The sequence below is a fragment of the Aotus nancymaae genome, unplaced genomic scaffold, assembly GCF_030222135.1.
Source record: "Aotus nancymaae isolate 86718 unplaced genomic scaffold, 86718_ANA_hifiasm-v0.15.2.pri h1tg000043l, whole genome shotgun sequence".
In the NCBI taxonomy this organism is placed as follows: Eukaryota; Metazoa; Chordata; class Mammalia; order Primates; family Aotidae; genus Aotus; species Aotus nancymaae.
In genome coordinates, this window is record NW_026988457.1 from 12,047,803 (window position 1) to 12,067,539 (window position 19,737).

The 19,737-nt window shown below is 34.5% G+C and overlaps 1 protein-coding gene across 3 annotated transcripts in view; it reads left to right on the forward strand.

Moving 5' to 3' along the window:
* COG6 (component of oligomeric golgi complex 6) overlaps window positions 1-19,737 on the forward strand; it is a 140,513-nt gene that overhangs the window by 94,829 nt on the left and 25,947 nt on the right. For all 3 annotated transcript variants that reach the window (XM_012469844.2, XM_012469843.2, XM_012469845.2), the window contains 5 exons: window positions 7,780-7,911; window positions 8,231-8,398; window positions 14,593-14,700; window positions 15,791-15,844; window positions 19,028-19,107. In XM_012469844.2, the coding sequence (XP_012325267.2) occupies window positions 7,780-7,911; window positions 8,231-8,398; window positions 14,593-14,700; window positions 15,791-15,844; window positions 19,028-19,107 (542 nt within the window). The remainder of the gene's footprint in view (window positions 1-7,779; window positions 7,912-8,230; window positions 8,399-14,592; window positions 14,701-15,790; window positions 15,845-19,027; window positions 19,108-19,737) is intronic.

Below are 19,737 nucleotides of genomic sequence, written 5' to 3' on the forward strand. Positions count from 1 at the left end.
TTTGACAGGTTATTTAATCTGTCCTTGCTTTAGTTTCTTCATAAATAAAATGTGACATTATTCCTTCCTCCTCTTCCTCATCAGTCTTACTCATCTTCTGTAAAACGGGAATAATATATACCTTAGGCACCTAAGGTATATATTATTAAATGAAGGTGACATGATATAGGATTAAATGAAGGTGACATGAAAAGTACATGGTACAATTTTTAGATTATTTTTTCACACGTTACAAAATAATCTATTCATTTTGAAGATAGAAATATAAAGTTTAAACATAACTATAGATAATATTCAGTATGTTTATTTCAATCTTTTAAAAATGAGTCTACACACCCCTGTACACATGATGTGCATACAATTTTGTTTTTGTTTTTGTTTTGAGATGGAATCTCTCTCTGTTGCCTAGGCTGGAGTGCACTGGCATGATCTCAGCTCACTGCATCTTCCATCTCCTGGGTTCAAATAATTCTCCTGCCTCAGCCTCCTGAGTAGCTGGAATTACAGGCATGTGCCACGACACCCCGCTAATTTTTGTACTTTTAGTAGAGGCGGGGTTTCACCATGTTAGCCAGGGTGGTCTCGAACTCCTGACTTCAGGTGATCTGCCCACCTGCACCTCCCAAAGTGCTGAGACAATAGGTGTGAGCTATCATGCCCAGCCCTGATGTATGTCTTGCATTTTTCATTTAACATATTATTGGGGCTTAATAAAATGTTAATTCTTGATTTTTGCAAATATCTTTAATACTGTACTTATGGTTCCCATTCTTCCATGCAGAAGCCAGTTTTAGATGAATTATTTTGGTTCATTTTCCCTATTCAATAGCATTAATAATACCAAAGCTTCTCTCAAAGTACTGTTGGAACATGTTTATTGTCCAGAGACTTCTTAAGAAATGACTTGCTGTTTAGTCCATTGGCATTTCAAAACAATTTATTAAATATATAGTGATATATATATATATATGCTTTACGTTGTAACTGTGCTGCAGGAACATAAATTGAATGTAAGTGGCACAGTCAGCAGTTTTTATTGACATCCATTATGATTAAAACCTTGTGAAAGAGCAGTAAAGAAGATATGTGCCTGACATAAGGAGTCTGATCTAATTGAAGTAGACACTCTCACATGTCATTTTAGCAGCCTTGTACTTTGGATTTAAAAACAAGCAAAAGATATTTGCTCATTGTCCCTAAGGGAGTATGCTTTGAATAGGACCAGTGATTTTATATCCATTCATTCACATGAACGTGCTTAGCTTAGGTTAGTGGCACATATCCATGATATAGATATTCGGAAGTAACATATGGCCATATTTACAACAAAGCTTACCTGCCTGAGCAAGTATTTGCATGCTTGCTCTAGATATTCAGCAAAGTGTCATGTGACCCATGTCAGGTTACAACTCTAGTTAAACATTTCTGAGAGTTGAAGATCATGACAAAAGTAGAGGGGAAAGTCAAATGTACAGAATAAGAAAGAGGGAAATCTTTATTTGTAAGGCAAAAGTTCACATTTTCTTCAAGTTTTTTTCCATCAGTGTGTAAGATTTCTATGAATAGCTCAAGTCCTGGCATAAGTAGCAGTGATAATATTAACACCTCTCTCTCCCAGTCACATCACTCTGAGAATGCATCTGCCAGTCACTTACTGATGCTGACTGGTTTCCAAGGAAGTGGAGTGTGAATAAACTTGGATTTTCTACACATCTTAAAGCTTATAGGATCTTCTGTATTGTGATTATTGTTTTACATGAAGTTCATAAAGTGTACTTTGTTTATTTTCTAATGGTTGCTACTACTTGTTTTAGGTTCTCTATATAACAGAGCCCACTTAATTCTAGTGTTTGACCTCCACAACCTTATATGGAGATATGAAACACATAATAAAGAGGATCTCTTCCTAAGGGAAGATTATGATTTGTATAAAGTAAGTGCAAGAATGCATTGAAGGGACTTCAAAAGAAATATAAACTTGTCTCATACAAAGTTTAACCATTAGAAGTTAATTTTATGAAATGAAGCTAAAGTGACAGAAGGATATTATTGAGCTATTTTTCCTCTTTACATTTTCTTTCTGTTATTCTGCTATAGGATTTTACAGTCACAAAGTTTGCTTATCTGATAAACTGCCATAATTTTCACTTTGCTTTAGAAGTATAGTTCTTACCTGTTGCTGATCTAATGGATGTGTGTAAAAGCACCTCATAGAATGGCAGTTTGTTGAATGACTTGAGTTCAGGTATCACTCACTTGCAATAATTTACCAACTCTATGGCAAGGTGCAACTTTAGCTGTAAATTTAAGCTCCTTAAAGAACTTACTTTAAGGGAGAAAAAACTTTCCTTTCAACTTACTCCCATCAGTGTGTAAGTTTTACATCATTGACCTTCTGTTTTGTTTGGCAATTAAAAATCTCTCGTGTGGATATTTGAAAGTTTTTTTGAGATTTATTCCTTCCAAGTGCAACAAAAATAAATAAATAAAAATAAGTAAATGGGACCTAGTTAAACTAAAAAGCTTCTGTACAGCCAAAGAAATAATCATCAGAGGAAACACACAACCCACAGAGAAAATATTTGCAAACTATGCATCTGAAAAAGGACTAATATCCAGAATACATGGAACCAAACAAATCAGAAAGAAAAAAACAAATAATCCCATCAATAAGTGGGCAAATGACATGAACCGCTGTTTCTCAAAAGAAGCTATACAGATGGCTAACAAACATATGAAAAAATGCTCAACACCACTAATCATCAAGGAAGTGCAAATTAAAACCACAGTGAGACACCACCTTTCTCCTGTAAGACTGACCGTTATTAAAAAGTAAAAAACCAAACCAAAACAAAACAAAATAGATACTGGTGTGGATGTGGTGAAAGGGAATCCTTATGTACTGCTGGTGGGAATATAAATTAATACAACCTCTATGGAAAACAGTAGGGAGATTTCTTAAAGAACTAAAAGATCTACCATTCAATCCAGCAGTCCCACTGCTGGGTATCTACCCAAAGGAATAGACATCATTATATCAAAAAGACACTTGCACACATGTGTTTATTGCAGCACAGACACAGTTGTAAAGATATGGAACCAACCTAAGTGCCCATCAACCAATGAGTGGATAAAGAAATTGCAACAACTTGATTGGAGCAGGAGGCCATTATTCTAAGTGAAGCAACTCAGGAATAGGAAACCAAAAACTGTATGTTTTCACTTATAAGTGGGAGCTAAGCTATGGGTATACAAAGTCACACAGAGTTATATAATGTACTGTGGAGACTCAGAGTGGGAGAAGATGAGGTGTGAGGGATAAAAATTACATATTGAGCACAATATACACTACTTGAATGACGGGTGCACTAAAATCTTGGACCACAGTACAGTTCATCCATGTAACCAGAAACTACTTGTACACCAAAAGCTATTAAAATTTAAAAAAAAATTTTTTTTAAGATTTATTGCTTCCAAAAGACATTATATACTCTCTCCCACTCACCCCCATGTATATATATACACACACACCTACTATATACTATAGTTTATAACTTAGAAGAGAAAATTAAACATTAAACATTTAGGTTCTTAATCATACAAGGTTTGTAGTTCTACTAGAGCTGTACTCCTCATCTAGCTTCCCTAGAGGATTTGTTAGATTTTTTTTTCTATTTATGAAAGGTATTGGTAACCGACACATACGTGTTTGCTCTGGTTTCTATGGTTATTTCTATATTATAACTATTAGAATGCTAGCAGATCTTTCTGATTTGTACTAAGCTAAAGATTCCACTGAAAAATTTTTTGAGTATCTTCAGTTTATATTACTTACGTATATGCATGCATATATATGTAATACCTTTACATATGAATTTTTAGAATTATGAGTATATTGATTTCTATTAAATGTATGTTTATTTTAAAAACAAATGGAAACACAAAGAAGAAAATAACACTTATCCACATCCTCTCACCCTTAATTAACTGTTATTAACTGCATATTGCTTTTAGAGGGGCAGAGATCACTCTATTAATTTTGTAAAACTGATATGCATATACTTAGACTTAATTTAAACCATGGAGAAGAGCACAAAAATGAAAGTTTAAAAAGCCTCCACTTAGAAATAATATTAGTTAACTTTGTTATCATCAGTTTAACAACAGTCTAGATATCATTTTAAGTAGGAATGATAGAAGAATACTTTTGTGAAGATAAGGTCATATTCTGGAGAGTTTTTTTAAGTTCACATTTATTTGAATTTAATGAAAGAAAAGGAGATAAAACTGAAGAAATTGGGGAACTTGAAACATGTATCTCTTTACCACAAGAAATATTTTCCTTCAGTTTTGTAAGTTTTGGCTACATGTGTTTTGGGACTTTTTTGTTGGGTGCATGTATGTTTATAATTATTTTATTTTATTGATGGATTGACACTTTTATTATTATCAGACATGCTTTATTTCTAGTAATAATTTTTGTCTTAAAGTCTGTTTTGTCTGATATTAGCATATTAGTGTAGCTAATTTAATCTAGCTTTCTTTCAGTTGTTTGCAAGGTATATCTTTTTATATCCTTTTACATCCAATTTATTTTTGTCTTAAAAGTGTGTTTCTTGAAGTCGGCATATAGTTGGTATATGTTGTCGTTTTCCAAATTAATCTGCTAGTCTCTGCCTTTTGATTGTCAGGTTTTATCAATTTACACTTAAGTGGGGGTAGAGTAGGATTTATGTCTGCATTTTACTCTTTGTTTTCTGTATGTCTTAAATGATTTCCTTTTTCCTCAGTGTCCCTGTTACTTCTTTTACATTAAGTAGATATTTTCTAGTATACTAATTTAATTCCCTTATCACTTAAATATATATGTTTGTGGGTATAGGGTTACTTATATTTCCTGAGTGGTGCCCTTGGAATTACAATTAGCATATTAATTTATAGCAATCTAATTAAGATAATACCAACATACTTTTCATAGTATACAAAAACTTTGCTCCTATATAGCTCAATTCTCCTCTTCCTTTATGCTATTATTAATATAATTAAATCTTATTACATTGTATGCCCATCAACATACTTGCAATTATTGCCTCATGCAGTTTTCTTTTAAATTAGAGTTATGAACAAAAAATATATTAAAACTATATTTTATAGTTATCTTTGCTGGAGCCTTGACCAGTGCTCTTTATTTCTTCATATGGATCAAGTTACTTTCTAGTGTCCAATTTTCCTTAATCTATGTCTTGTAGGGCAGATATGCTAGTGAAGAATTTTTGCCTTTATTTGGGAGTGTCTTAATTTCTCCTTTATTCTTGAAGAATAGTTTTGCTGAATTTGAAATACTTGATTGACAGTCTATTTATTTCAGCCTGTGCATATGTCATCCAGTGCCTCTGGCCCGCATGTTTTCTGGTGAGAAATCAGCTATTGATCTTGTCAGAAATCCCTTGTTCATAATGAGTTACTTCTTTCTAGTTACTTTGAAGATTATCTCTTTGTCTTTTGACAGTTTGATTATGATGTGTGTTACTGTAAGTCTCTTGAGTTTATCCTTCTGGGAGGTCAGTTAGCTTCTTGGATGTTGATTAATGTCTTTTAAAATCAAAATTGGAAAGCTTTCTGCCATTGTTTCTTCACTGCATTTTTCTCTTTGTTCTTTCCTTCTGGGATCCCTTTATACTTACGTTGTTAGATGATGTCTCTTTTTTTTTTTTTTTTTTTTTTTTTTTTTTGAGACCGAGTCTCTTTCTGTTAACCAGGCTGGAGTACAGTGGTGCAGTCTCGGCTCACTGCAGCCTCCACCTCCTGGGTTCAGGCAAGTCTCCTGCCTCAGCCTCCTGAGCAGCTGGGATTATAGGCTCGTGCCATCATGCCCAGCTAATTTTTGTATTTTTGGTAGAGACGGGGTTTCACCACGTTGGTCAGGCTGGTCTCGAACTTCTGACCTCATGATCCTCCCACCTCAGTCTCCCAAAGTGTTGAGATTATAGGCATGAGCCACTATGCCTGGCCCATTTTCTTTTATTCTTTTTCTTTCTGTTTCTCAGACTCTATAATTCACTTATCTTTAAGTTCACTAATTATTTATTCTGCTTGCTTAACTCTGCTGTAAAGCCAGGCACAGCAGTTCACACTGGTAATCATAGCATTTTGGGAGGCTAAGGCAGGAGGATCACTTGAGCCCATGAGCTTGAGACCAGCCTGGGCAACATAGCAAGACCACCATCTCTACAAAAAATAAAATGAGCCAGGCATGGTAGCACGAGCCCATAGTCCTAGCTACTAATACTTGGGAGACTGAAATAGGATGATCACTTGAGTATGGGAGGTTAAGGCTGCAATGAGCTGTGATTGTACCACTGTACTTTATCCTATAAGTCACAGAGAAAGACCCTGTCTAAAAAAAAAAGAATCTACTGTAAGACCCCTATAGTGAATTTTTCATTTCAGTTATTCCACTTTTTGACTCCAGAATTTCTACTTAGTTATATTTTATTATTCCTGTCTCTTTATTGATATCCTCTATTTGGTGGGACATTGTTTTCGTACTTTAGTTTCATATTTTAGTTCTTCAGACATGATTTCCTTCAGTCTTTGAACATTCCTAAAATAGCTTAAAATCCTTGTCTAGTAAATCTAACATCTGGACTTCTTCAGGGAATGTTTCTATTGAGGTGTTTTTCTCAGCATGGGCTATATTTTCCTGTATGTTTGGGGTATGTTTTATTAGTTTTTTGTTCTCATTACTTTAATGAAGGAGAGAGTATTTTTGGACATGCTTACTTTGCTGTTCCTAGTTATGTAACTTATGCATTAACTTTCTACATGAAACAGTCTTTTAATAAATGCTGATGTTTAAAAATTCTTATACCTTTCTACCTACCTGCTACTAGGCTGTAGTCTCTTGCATTGTCTTCTAAGTCCTATTTTTTTAAATTTACAAAATATTACTAACATTGTAAGTACTCTGAAAATATTTTTAAAGAAATTTTTGTACAATAGAACTTCTTTTTTGTACAAAAAGCACTTCTTTTTATGTATCATGGTGCCACCAAATAAGGATAGTGAACTTGGCATACCTTCTATTTAATAAGTGCAAGGCACACTAGTCAGCCATGCAACAGTCTCATTTAATATTTACAGAATCCGTCTGAATCTCTGAAAAGTTAAATAATTTGCTGAAGGTTACACAACTAGTAAGTGATAGATCCAAGATTTGAACTTAATTCATTTAATTCTAGAGCCCAAGAAATTAATTAATAGTATTGTTATACTGTTTCTGTGAAGTGATTTTCAAAATGTGTGACCCATGGGTTACCTTCTTGAGCGACTCCTGGGATGCTTGTTGAAATGTCAGTTCCTGAACCCCTAACCTATACATACTGAACTAAGATCTCTGAGATTTGGGCCTGAAAGTAGGTGATATTTCTCAATTACATTATAGTTGGGATAGTGCTGATCTGTGGACTGCTTTTTTTTTTATGATTTGGGCTAAAAAATAAAATAGGCCATTTTAAGTACATATTAAAATATAATTCTATAATTCAAGTAAATACTAACTTTTCAAACTATTTTTTGAATTTTAGAGTACAGGTGACATATTCTGAGATAATCTAACAAAGAACTTTTCTCTCACTTTTTGTGCTGTCAGTGTAGCTCAAAGTAAGCTATTAATAAGTTAAAGATTTCTATCTAATGTGTGAGCCTATACTTTGTACATTTACACATTAAAATTTAGTGGAAAAATATAAGGAGTAGATAAATCATCTCTTATTTTAGGTTGAACTCCCACCACCTGATCTTGGACCAAGTTCTGCACTAAATCAGACACTCATGTTGCTGCGTGAAGTTTTGGCATCTCATGATTCTTCAGTTGTACCATTAGATGCTCGTCAAGCTGATTTTGTGCAGGTATGTTGTAAATTCATTTTTCATGATTGTTTTTCACTCTTCTATTGTACATTCTGTTTTAATTCTGGAATTTTGTAATTCATATACTTTGACAGAACCTTTCTTATTGTTGTTTTTCCTTCAAATATTAAACCAGTTCTCATAATTTAAAAAGTATTCATTCAGTGATCAACTATTTTTTAAACTATGTTTAATGTTTTCCTATTAAGCTTCTATAAATTGACTTCCTTCCAACTAGTTTGGCGTTAGTTCTAAAGTGTCATTAACCAAAGACCGTATCAGTGATTGAGAAATAATTAATTTTATTTTTCATTTGTAGGTTTTATCGTGTGTCTTGGATCCTCTCCTACAGATGTGCACTGTATCAGCCAGCAACTTAGGCACAGCTGACATGGCCACTTTCATGGTCAATTCACTATATATGATGAAGACAACATTAGCTCTATTTGAATTCACTGACAGACGTCTGGAAATGCTACAATTTCAGGTAAATTTTTCTATATAATGACTATTTACTTTGATTCTATCTTTTTCTCTATGTGATAGCTTTAAGTTAATGACTTAACTAATTTTAGTGACCTAATTCCTATAGATCTTTTGATATCATCTGATGAAAGGATACACACATACATACTACATACCACACACACACACACACACACACACACAAATACAAATTCAGTATTTCAGTTTTCAGCTTTAGGGGAACCAGAATATATAATGTTTAAAATACTTGATTCATACCATAGTATGTGATGGTAGATTGAAGATTTTCTGATTAATTTCAATGGTTATTCTGTATGCAGATTTTAGTTTCTGAACTGTGAATAATATGTTATATTTTTCAAGCTGCATAGTTAATGCAGAATGTGTTACAGAGGACAGATATATTTTTATCTATGTGAAAACCAGTGTTAGGCAAAACATTACAAATTGCTATACCACTCAAGTCCTATAAAGCAAATGGTTATCACTTAAGAGTGTGTATGATGACTAAAACAAAGCCATTTGTAAAATTTAGTAGATAGTTGGATTCCAATTTTAAGCAGTGATTATAGGTAAATATACTGTTTTTTAAAAAAACAACTCAATGTTCTGTGCTATCACACATATATCAACAATTTCTCAGTGGGTATAAGAATGAGTTTTTATATTTCTAAATTTATGAAATTTTCTAATTTCTAGTTTTTTCTTTTTTCTTTTTTTGTTCTTCTTTTTTTTTCTTTTTTTGAGACACAGTCTCACTCTGTCACCAAGCTGGAATGCAGTGGCATGATCTCGGCTCACTGTAGCCTCCACCTCCCGGGTTCAAGTGATTCTCCTGTCTCAGCCTCCCAAGTAGCTGGGACTGCAGGCATGCACCACCATGCCCAGCTAATTTTTGTATTTTTAGTAGAGACAGGATTTCACCATGTTTGCCAGGATGGTCTCAATCTCTTGACCTTGTGATCTGCCTGCCTTGGCCTCCCAGAGTGCTGGGATTACAGGTGTGAGCCACCACACCTGGCCTAGTTTTTTCTTTTAAAATAAAAATATCAGATTTGTGGTTTAAAGTCAAATAATTCTACAGAACTTCTTTTTTTTTTTTTTAAAGAAAAAGGAAGAAAGAGAGAGAGAAAAAAAAGAATGAAGAAGAGGAAGAAAAAGGAAGAGAAAGAGGGAGAGAGAACGGGAATATTGCTTTATTGCCCAGGCTAGAATGCAGTCTAAAAATGGGAATTGAAAACCTCTTTTATGCCAATAATTGTGATTAACAATGGAGACAGGAAGGAATAAGGGAAGAAAATAACAAAAAAGCAGCCAACCTTCATAGGTTTAATATTTCATTTAAACCTATGAAATGCTATGCAATTATTGAGGAGTGATTTACTTGCAATTATGTAGTCACTTTTGGAATAGGTGTGATATGGTACTGATAAGAATGTATGTTTTGTGTATTTGAAGTGGAGAGTTCTATAAATGTTTATTAAGTTTACTTGTTCCAGGTCTGAATTCAAGTCCTGGATATCCTTGTTAATTTTCTATCTCGTTGATCAGTCTAATATTGACAATGTGATGTTACAGTCTCCCACTATTATTGTGTGGGAGGCTAAGTCTCTTTATAAGTCATTAAGAACTTGTCTTACGTATCTGGGTGCTCCTGTATTGGGTGCGTGTATATATAGGATCGTTATCTCTTCTTGTTGCATTGATCCTTTTACCATTATGTAATGTCCTTCTTTGCCTCTTTTGATCTTTGTTGCTTTAAGGTCTATTTTATCAGAGGTGAGAATTGCAACTCCTGCTTTTTATTTATTTATTTATGTTTGCTCTCCGTTTGGTTGGTAAATCTTCCTCTGTCCCTTTGAGTCTTTGTGTATTGTTGCATGTGAGATGGGTCTGGATACAGCGTACTGATGAGTTTTGGCTTTTTATCCAGTTAATAATATATATGAGTTTAATACTGCCATTTGATGCTAGCTGGATATATTTTTGGAAAGGCTGATACTGGTTGTTCGTTTATATGTGTAGTGCTTCTTTCAGAAGCTTCTGCGAAGCAGGCCTGGTGATGGTAAAATCTCTAAGTACTTGCTTGTTTGCAAAAGATTTTATTTTTCCTTCGCTTTTGAAGCACAGTTTGGCTGGATATGAAATTCTGGGTTGAAAGTTCTTTTCTTTGAGGATGTTGAATATTGGCCCCCACTCTTTTCTGGCTTGTAGGATTTCTGCTGAGAGATCTGCTGTTAGTCTGATAGGCTTCCCTTTGTGGGTAACCTGACCTTTCTCTCTAGCTGCTCTTAGTATTTTCTCCTTCATTTCAACCCTAGTGAATCTGATGATTATGTGCCTTGGGGTTGGTCTTCTTGAGAAATATCTTTGTGGTGTTCTCTGTATTACCTGGAGTTGAATATTGTCCTGCCTTACTAGGTTGGGAAAGTTTTCCTGAATAATCTCCTGAAGAGTATTTTCCAACTTGGATTCATTCTCTTCGTCACATTTAGGTACACCTATCAAACGTAGATTAAGTCTTTTCACATAGTCCCATATTTCTTGGAGACTTTGCTCATTCTTTTTTATCCTTTTTTCTCTAATCTTGACTTCTCGTTTTATTTCGTTAAGTTGGTCTTCGAACTCTGATATCCTTTCTTCTGCTTGATCAATTCGACTGTTAAAACTTATGCATTCTTCGCGAAGTTCTCGTGTTGTGTTTTTCAGCTCCATTAATTCACCTATATTCCTCTCCAAATTGTCTATTCTCGTTAGCATTTCGTCAAACCTTTTTTCAAAGTTCTTAGTTTCTTTGCATTGGGTTAGAACAAGTTCTTTTAATTCACAGAAGTTTCTTATCATCCACCTTCTGAAGCCTACTTCTGTTAATGGAACGCACTCGTTCTCCATCAGGGCTTGTTCCGTTGCTGATGAGGAATTTGATCCCCTGTAGAGGGAGAGGCATTCTGGTTTTGGGTATTCTCAGCCTTTTTACGCTGGTTTCTTCCCATGATTGTAAATTTATCCACCTGTCGTCTTTGTGATTTCCGACTTTCAAATTAGGTTTCTGAGTGGACGTTGAACTTGTTGATTCCCAGCGCCAAAATCTGAGCAATCCACTGCTCTGGCCAAAACAGCGGTGTTAAGATTGATGGTGCTTTTCTGCACAGGAATCTGCCAAAAGGGGACCCAGTCCCGCTCACTCTGCACCAAGAACTGCCGCGCTGAGGCACCAGCAAAACCGCCGCGCTGGCCACAAGAGTCGCGCTAGCGACCCATGGGGCTCCTCCGCTGGGAATCTCCTGGTCTGTGAGCAACAAAAATTTGTCTGAAAGTGTGGCATCCTCTTGTTCTCTGCACTTGCACTAGGAGCTACTATCCCGAGCTGCTAGTGGTCAGCCATCTTGGATCTCTCTCCCAGAACTTCTTATGAAAAGCCACCAGTGTACCATCCTCTCCACCCCCAACATCTCTCTCTCATTTCTCACTCAAAAACACAGTTTCTTTCAGTTTTTATAGTTGCTTCTTTTGGCATTTATATTTGTAATTCTGAACACTTGTGTGTATTGCTACTTATAGATTTTTTTAGTTTTATATCTAATAGTCTAATACGTTATGAAATGAACAATGAAAAGTTAGTTATTTACTAAATTTTTAAATTTTAAATTTTTTAGTTTAAATTTAGTTATCTATTAAGTTTTAAAATATTTTGTTACCTACTGCCACCCACCAACCTCCCAGATAAGAAAATGGCCATACGTAGAGCTTTCCTGTCTTTCCAATGCAGCTATATTATTTTGGTTAGATCAATATTGTGTTAAATTATTATTACTATGTAAACACTATTGGTGACTGAACCATGTAATGCAGAATGGTTAATTTACCTTTCTTGGATAACTTTTTCATTTTCTGTGGAACTAATAGCATTTTTATTTAAGAAATGTCACATTTTTCTGTGTTTGTCACTAATTCAAGCTCAAATCTCTGCCATTTATCTAAATCTTAGGATATTCAGATATGTCAGGTGTTTATCAATTTATTTGATCACCAATTATCTGTTTTTCTTATGTGTTCCATAGCTATTTTATGCATGATAAAAATTCTTAGTCTATGTGCTAAATTGAGCTTATTCAAGTTCTCTCTGTCCTTGCTTACTTTTGCCCCCATTGGATGTGTCAACTGGACTTTTCACATGTATTTCAACATTCTCGAGAAATCTCTTGAGCCAGATCTTTATTAGTCCTGGCAGCATTTTCGGTAATTGTTCTATCAGCAGATAATTCAGGTTTTCCTTTCTCCAGACTCCACTAGCAATTTTTTCCATGCCCTTTTAGACCCCACTGGCAGACCCCTTGAGTGGATATTCCAAGCAGACAAATCCCAGTGTGGAAGTGCTTATTGGCCTAAATTTGCATGATGTTTGTTAGTGTGCTGTCAGCCAAGACTGGTCACATAGAACAGCCTGGATTCAGTGTGATAGAGGACAATACAAGGGTGTGGATATGGGAAGGTGTGGTTTATCACGTTCCTCCGAAGTAACAATTTACCTTGTTGGGTAAAGGATTCTTGACCTTTACTACCAATAACCTATTATTTTTTTCCCACTCATATAGCTTCTTCCAGTGTTTCAAGTAAAAAGTCCAGAGTCGTCTGATTCTCTTTTGTTTTTAGTTATCTAGTCCATTCATCTGGAAACATACAGGGATTTTCCTTTGAGTTCATATGTTTTTCCAGGATATTTTTAGTATGTCTCTCTTTCAAAATTATTTCCATCTTGGACTTTGGAGAACCAATTCAATGTAAAGATTCAAACTTTTCTTTTGCTTAGTAAAGAGTTACAATATTTCTTTAATCATCACTTTTCTATGTTACTTTTTACGTTTTGAAGCCCCTGTCCTTGGTTGGTTTTATCTCATGGATTTGTCCTCTAATTTCTTTTTAAATCTCGCTACTTTAATCTATGTATTCAACATTTATTTGCCCTATATTACTTTCCTTCCTTCCATGTTTTCTTCAGACCACTAATTTGATTTTTAGCAGTAACTTTTTTTCACTTTCATTAGGTGTTTACCTTTGTACATCTTGTTTTTCTTTGATTTCTATTACGTCTAGCATATAAGGACTCTAATTGTACTTCCTTGGGTATTTATTTAAAAAAGAAACCATGAAAGTACTTTGTGTCTTTCAGTAGTGTTGCCCTAGGAAAGAACCCATACTTGTTCTGATTATTCACAAGGGCTTTCTTTTAGCTTACTCACCTCTTTTAAGTGAGTTCTACGTTTTTTAGTGGGAAGAGCAGAGCTATTGGAGCTCCTTGGAAAATGGCAGTCACTCAGATGGTAACAGATACCATAGGTGACAGTGTACTGTGTCGTTAGCAAGCAAACTGGTTAAACCTGGGGGAGCATTGTGGTGAGGAATAGAAGGAAGACCTCCAGACTCAAGATTGTACTGGCCAAAAAAAAAAAGAAAAGGAAAAACAAGGTTTTTCTCACCAGGGAATGTTTCAACCTGTAAAGGTGGTCCTCTTCTGTGGCTTTTACCTCCATTAGCATTAGTTGGAATCCCCCAAAATAGCACAAAGCTTGGGGGGAGCCCATACTACTCACATCTGTTAGCCACATCTTCGTAGGCAGTTCCTGAACCGGAAATCTTTGGACAAGTTTTTACTGGGCCCTCAGCTCTTCCCTGCTATTCATAGATCTGCCATATCCTCAGGAGAATTTACTACCTGAGCCGTAATGAGATTTCCTCTAGGTTTCTCCAGATGGTATGTTTGATTTGTTAAGTCAGCCTAGCAAGTTGGGAGCATGAGGAGGACAGGAGGTCAGGAGCATCAGGCCCCCATCTTCTCAGAATTCTTCCTAAATATTTTATTTCATATTGTTGCTTATTAGTGTTTTTTGTTTGTGTTTTGTTTATTATCAGCTTTTAAAAGCACTGAGAAGCAACCCAAATTCTGTGGCTGGAGGATAGTCTTAAGAATCCTCCTTGCTTATAATTTTTAAAGTAAGACTTTTTCCCCCTTTCATAGAAAGACTTACTGTCTGGGGGAAGTAAAAGCTTTTGTTACAGAAGCCATCCCTGTGCCTCATAATCTGTGCCAATATAAGGAAAGACTCCATGATGAAGAGCTAAGACTCTGGAGTGGTCTACTTCTACTCTCATCAGTGTCATTCTTCTAAAATGTTTTCTTTCTGTGTTTTATTTTAGATTGAAGCACATTTGGACACACTTATAAATGAGCAAGCCTCTTACGTTTTAACTAGGGTAGGCTTGAGTAACATCTATAACACTGTACAGCAACACAAACCACAACAAGTAAGTGCATAGATGTTCCTTCCTAATTCTAAGAACATGCCAGTTTAGAGTATGGCTTCTAGAGCTTCACTCTGGATTCCTGGCTCTACCACATATTAGCTATGTTTTCCTCGGAAAGTGACTTACTTTTCTGTATCTGTTTCCTTACCTGTGGATTGGGGGTAATAATAGCGTCTGTGTGATAGGGTTGTTCTTAAGATTAAAAGACATAAACATGTATCGTTCTTAGATGACTTCCTGAAATATGGTAGAGTGCCCCACAGTATTAACAATTTTTTTTATTACAAATAGTTTTTGTTAAAAGTAATGAAAATATACAAAAATTAGTATTATAGAATGTCTAAAGGATATTCATACTGGCCAATTTTTCAGATTCCTATATCACTGTTAGTTAATTGAATGCATAGACTACTGTATAAATAGCAGTCATCTTCTTCTTAATTTAGCAAATTGTTGCCCGTTACTTTGAGAAGATAGTCACTTCTGGGGCCAGTATACGATTTTGTTAAATTATAGAATGCTAGTCAGGAAAAAAAGACATGGTGGGAACCCTAGAAAATCGTGTAAGCCATCTTTCTTTAGAAAGCAAAGAACTCTTTCCAATGGCATTAACATAAAGACTGTATTAGGACCCAGGAACTCTTAAATGAAACTCTTAAAACACAACTTTTCAATTTCTTCTTTGCTAAAGTGATAAGCAAATTTCTACCAGTAGGAACCAATTTTGCTGCCTTTCTGTACTTCCTAAAGGTATCAAAGTAAAATTGTTCAAGTCTCCATGTGTCACTGGCATCTGCTAGTGCTTCATTGCCTTCTTTTTCTTGGGTATGAGTAAACTTGAAGTATCATGATATTTCCATTGTTAATAAACTTGAGCGCCTCTTGCTCCCTCCAACAAATCATAGTCCCTGATCTTATTGAGGCTGAAGAAATCACATTAGAGTTATTTGCAAATAAGCTAAATGATTTACCAAATTTGGGCAGTGCATAATGGACTATATTCACTAAATGAAATGAAATGAAATGAAATGAAATGTATGTCTCCTTTTTTATATCTTGATTCTGCTTTTTTTTTTTTAAAAAAAAATAGGGCTCTTTAGCTAATATGCCCAACCTAGATTCTGTGACACTGAAGGCTGCAATGGTAAGTATATAATAAAACATTTTACTTTAGATTTTCTTATGGATCAATATTCTTCATTTTTTGCTGTGTGATAATTTTGTTCTGGGTGATACTTTTTATCTCTTGATATGCTGTATTAACGTTGGGTCCAATAATAATGACTGAGCCTGTATTCCTTTAATTGAGAGTTTTGGCCAAGTCTTAAATTCATGGTAGTGTTCCGTTAGGCCCAGATAGTCTCGTCATTACTGTTTAGGATTACTGTTTACTCTTTATTTTTAGAGTTTTATTCCTAATTTAATGGAGAAACAGGAATGACAGATATGAAGAAATTAGGCTGTATATCATTATAAACTTGTTACTACCATAATCCTTGGTTTAAAGTTCTTGACTTTTTCCTGATATCAAAATCGAAATTAGATTCTACTCTTAAAACAGTTACTTGTTAGTGTGAGTTGCACCGAATTTCCACTTTGTTACCTTCTTTTCAAGGGAAGACTTGTAAAGATGGTCTTTTTGCATGATCGCTACTTTTTGTAGTGTGTTTCTGTGTCTTAAATATATACTTTTCTTATAGGCATAACCATTCATTGTATGATATTTAAGTCATATAGCTCTGTCCCTCATAGGAATGATCCCTTTTGGACGCTTTATGATAGTACTACTAGTAATAGTAATAATAATAATAACAAGGAGCAACAGCCATTAACGTTTACTGAGCATAGCCAGTGCTTTTCATGTATTAAGTCTTTAATCCTCATAACAACTCCATTGAATCCAGGAAGTTGGCCTCCAGAGCTTATGGGCTTAACTACTGTACTAACCTACTGATCCTAAGTAAAATACTCGCATATACTCACTACCATAATGGCTTGACTTTCCTAGATAGTTCTCTAGGATGGTTTTTTGGTGCCAAGGCTTTCCTATATATTATCTTCCAGAACTCAAGTTAACTGAAAATAAAAGGATAGGCCCCTAAAAAATGCAAAGAAGAAGGTAGTACTATCTATATAATTATTAAAGTAGAATTTAAAAAGACTAAATGTGACAAACAAGAAACATTATGTCATGATAAAAGACACTGTAGAATTAACAGTTATAACTTCTCTGTATAAAACAAAATATAATAGCAAAAATTAGAAATGCAAAGAAAATTCAATGTTAAAAAGTTTAAAAATAGATGAAAATGAATTTTAGATTAAGAGATATGTTTTTTAGGAAGTTATATATACACTCACCATACTATCCAGTAAAATCCCACTTCAAGATATTTACCCCCCAAAAAATGAAGATCTATGTTCACACTTAAGTCTGTAACAGTAGTTAATATCAAATGTATGTTTCCTTCCTTGGTTTCTCCTTCTCTCTAGACACATATCCAATCTGTAATACAACTCATAAAATATTTTTAAGTGCCATTAAAAATTCTTAATGTTTCTGGTGTTAATTTTCAAAGCAATTAAGATGAATATATGATGTCTCTAGAGAAATAAATCTTACTTGAATTTTGTATTTAATATGTTATTATATACAACCATTTGTTGTCTCCATTTAGGGGTTTCTAAGGCACTTCAGTTCAGCATGTCCAAAACTGACCCTGCCCATTCTACCCCAACCTAAGTCCTCTTCCAGGCACTCTTAACTCAGAACATTGTAAAACCTTATGTCCATTTATTATTCAAATAGTTATTAGGCAAGTTTCTGCTATTTTTTTAGGCATCATACTAAGAATTGGGATGAACAGATATGATCTAGTAAGGGCTGCAGCTGCTACACAATTAAATAAATGGATGAAGAGTACAGTTATGTGTTATGATAATATGGCGAATTAATTTCTACAGATCCAAAATCTGGGAGTCAACCCCTTCATTCTGTTAATAACCAAGTCCTGATGGTCCTCAAATATTTCACTTCTTTCACCTTGATTGCCCCTATAGTCTAAAAATGCTGCAGTACGCACCTAATTGGTGTCCTTGCATCTGTTATTGCAATCTTCCATTCTATTCTTCTTCCTATGGACAGATTTAGCTTCATAAAACTTAAATCAGATTTCTCCCTTACTTAACTTCAACGGTTTACTAATGCTTTTAAAATAATTAAAATCCTTAAATAAGCATACCAGTCCTACATGATCTCTACTTTTCTAGCTGTTTTCCTATCCACCTCAAGCCTTCATGCTGTCTCCTCTCCCTAAACCTCCCCACCCATCCATCCACTTACTTAACCTCAAATGTCCTTTCCTGAGAGATGCTTTTGCCAAATCCACAGACTACGTCCTTGATTTATGCTTTATAATACCTTGTTTTGTTCCTTCAAGGAACAAAAATATATATATTCACATATATATTCAATAAATATATATTTATTATTGAATATATATATGAATATATATTCAATAAATATATATATAAATAATATATATTTATTTATATTATTATCAGTTTAATACCTCTCTGCAGTAAGCTTTATGAAGCTAAGGACTGTACTTCCATTACTTAATATAGTACCGTTTCAATGGTAGGTATTAGTTGAATTAATGAATGGATTAATGAACAAATATAGTAAAATTAAGAAACAAAGTAGACCTGAAACATGATGACTTTACTTTTTGTTAATATTATTACTTAAAAGCTCAGTGAGGAAGATTAAAATGAATGGTTTGGATTCAGGACTTTAAAAGTAAATATTGCTAATATTGACTAATTACAAATTTGATAGTTTTAGGGAGTTTTAGTTAAAATGTTTAGGAAATAATACACAATTTGAACACAACAATCTAGCTATTTGGAGTATGGGATTTTCTCATATATTTAATTCTTTTTTTTTTTTTTTGAGATAGAGTCTTGCTCTGTCACCAGGCTGGAGTGCAGTGGTGCAATCTCGGCTCACTGCAACCTCTGCCTCCTGGGTTCAAGCAACTCCGCCTCAGCCTCCTGAGTAGCTAGGACCACAGGCATGTGCCACCATGCCTGGCTAATTTTTTTGTGTTTTTAGTAGAGACAGGGTTTCGCCGTGTTGGCCAGGATGGTTTCGATCTCTTGACTTCGTGATCCGCCCGCTTCGGCCTCCCAAAGTGCTAGGATTACAGGCGTGAGCCACTGCGCCCAGCCTCATATATTTAATTCTTAAAAGAGATGTTTATATTTGAGATATTTGTTAGCAAATATATGTACTTTATATTTTGTATTTCTCTGTTTCATTTAGGTTCAGTTTGATCGTTATCTGTCAGCCCCAGACAACCTATTAATGCCACAGCTGAACTTTCTTCTAAGTGCCACAGTGAAGTAAGTATTTTTGGTCCCAGGTAGTTGGTAAAGATTCACATATTTTTAAATATCAAGTACATTTTTTGGAAAAAGTTTATTTTTGAGAATTGACAATTTACCATTGAAATCTGTAGTTCTCAACCTTTCTTCTGCCTCAGGATGCCAAAGAATGTGATCTGAACATATCTGTATTTATTCCATGTCTATATGTCACTCCAAAATCTCTAATTGGTAAATGATTTTTTAAGTTACTTTGAATATAATTGAAGCTATATAGCTATAATACCAAATTCCTTTATGTTAACAAACATGTCAGAATAATGTTGAATATGTTATGGAAAGTCAATAATGCATTCATTGTGCAATGCAGATGAACTGTTTTATAGACTATTTTGAACCTAAGGTGGTTTTCTGTAGATATAAAATTACTTGATAATCATTTATCAGGAATGTATTCAGAGCACAGAATCATACAGGTAAATATTAGAATATAATAATTAGAAGAAACAGAGATTGAGATTATATAATCTGACTTTCTTGATTTTAAGAAAAATATTGGCAAAATTGTCTGTAGGTAAGAAATTAGGCAACATTATCTACACATTTCTTTTTCTTTCTATTCAAACAGCAGTGCAGTAAGTGTTTTCT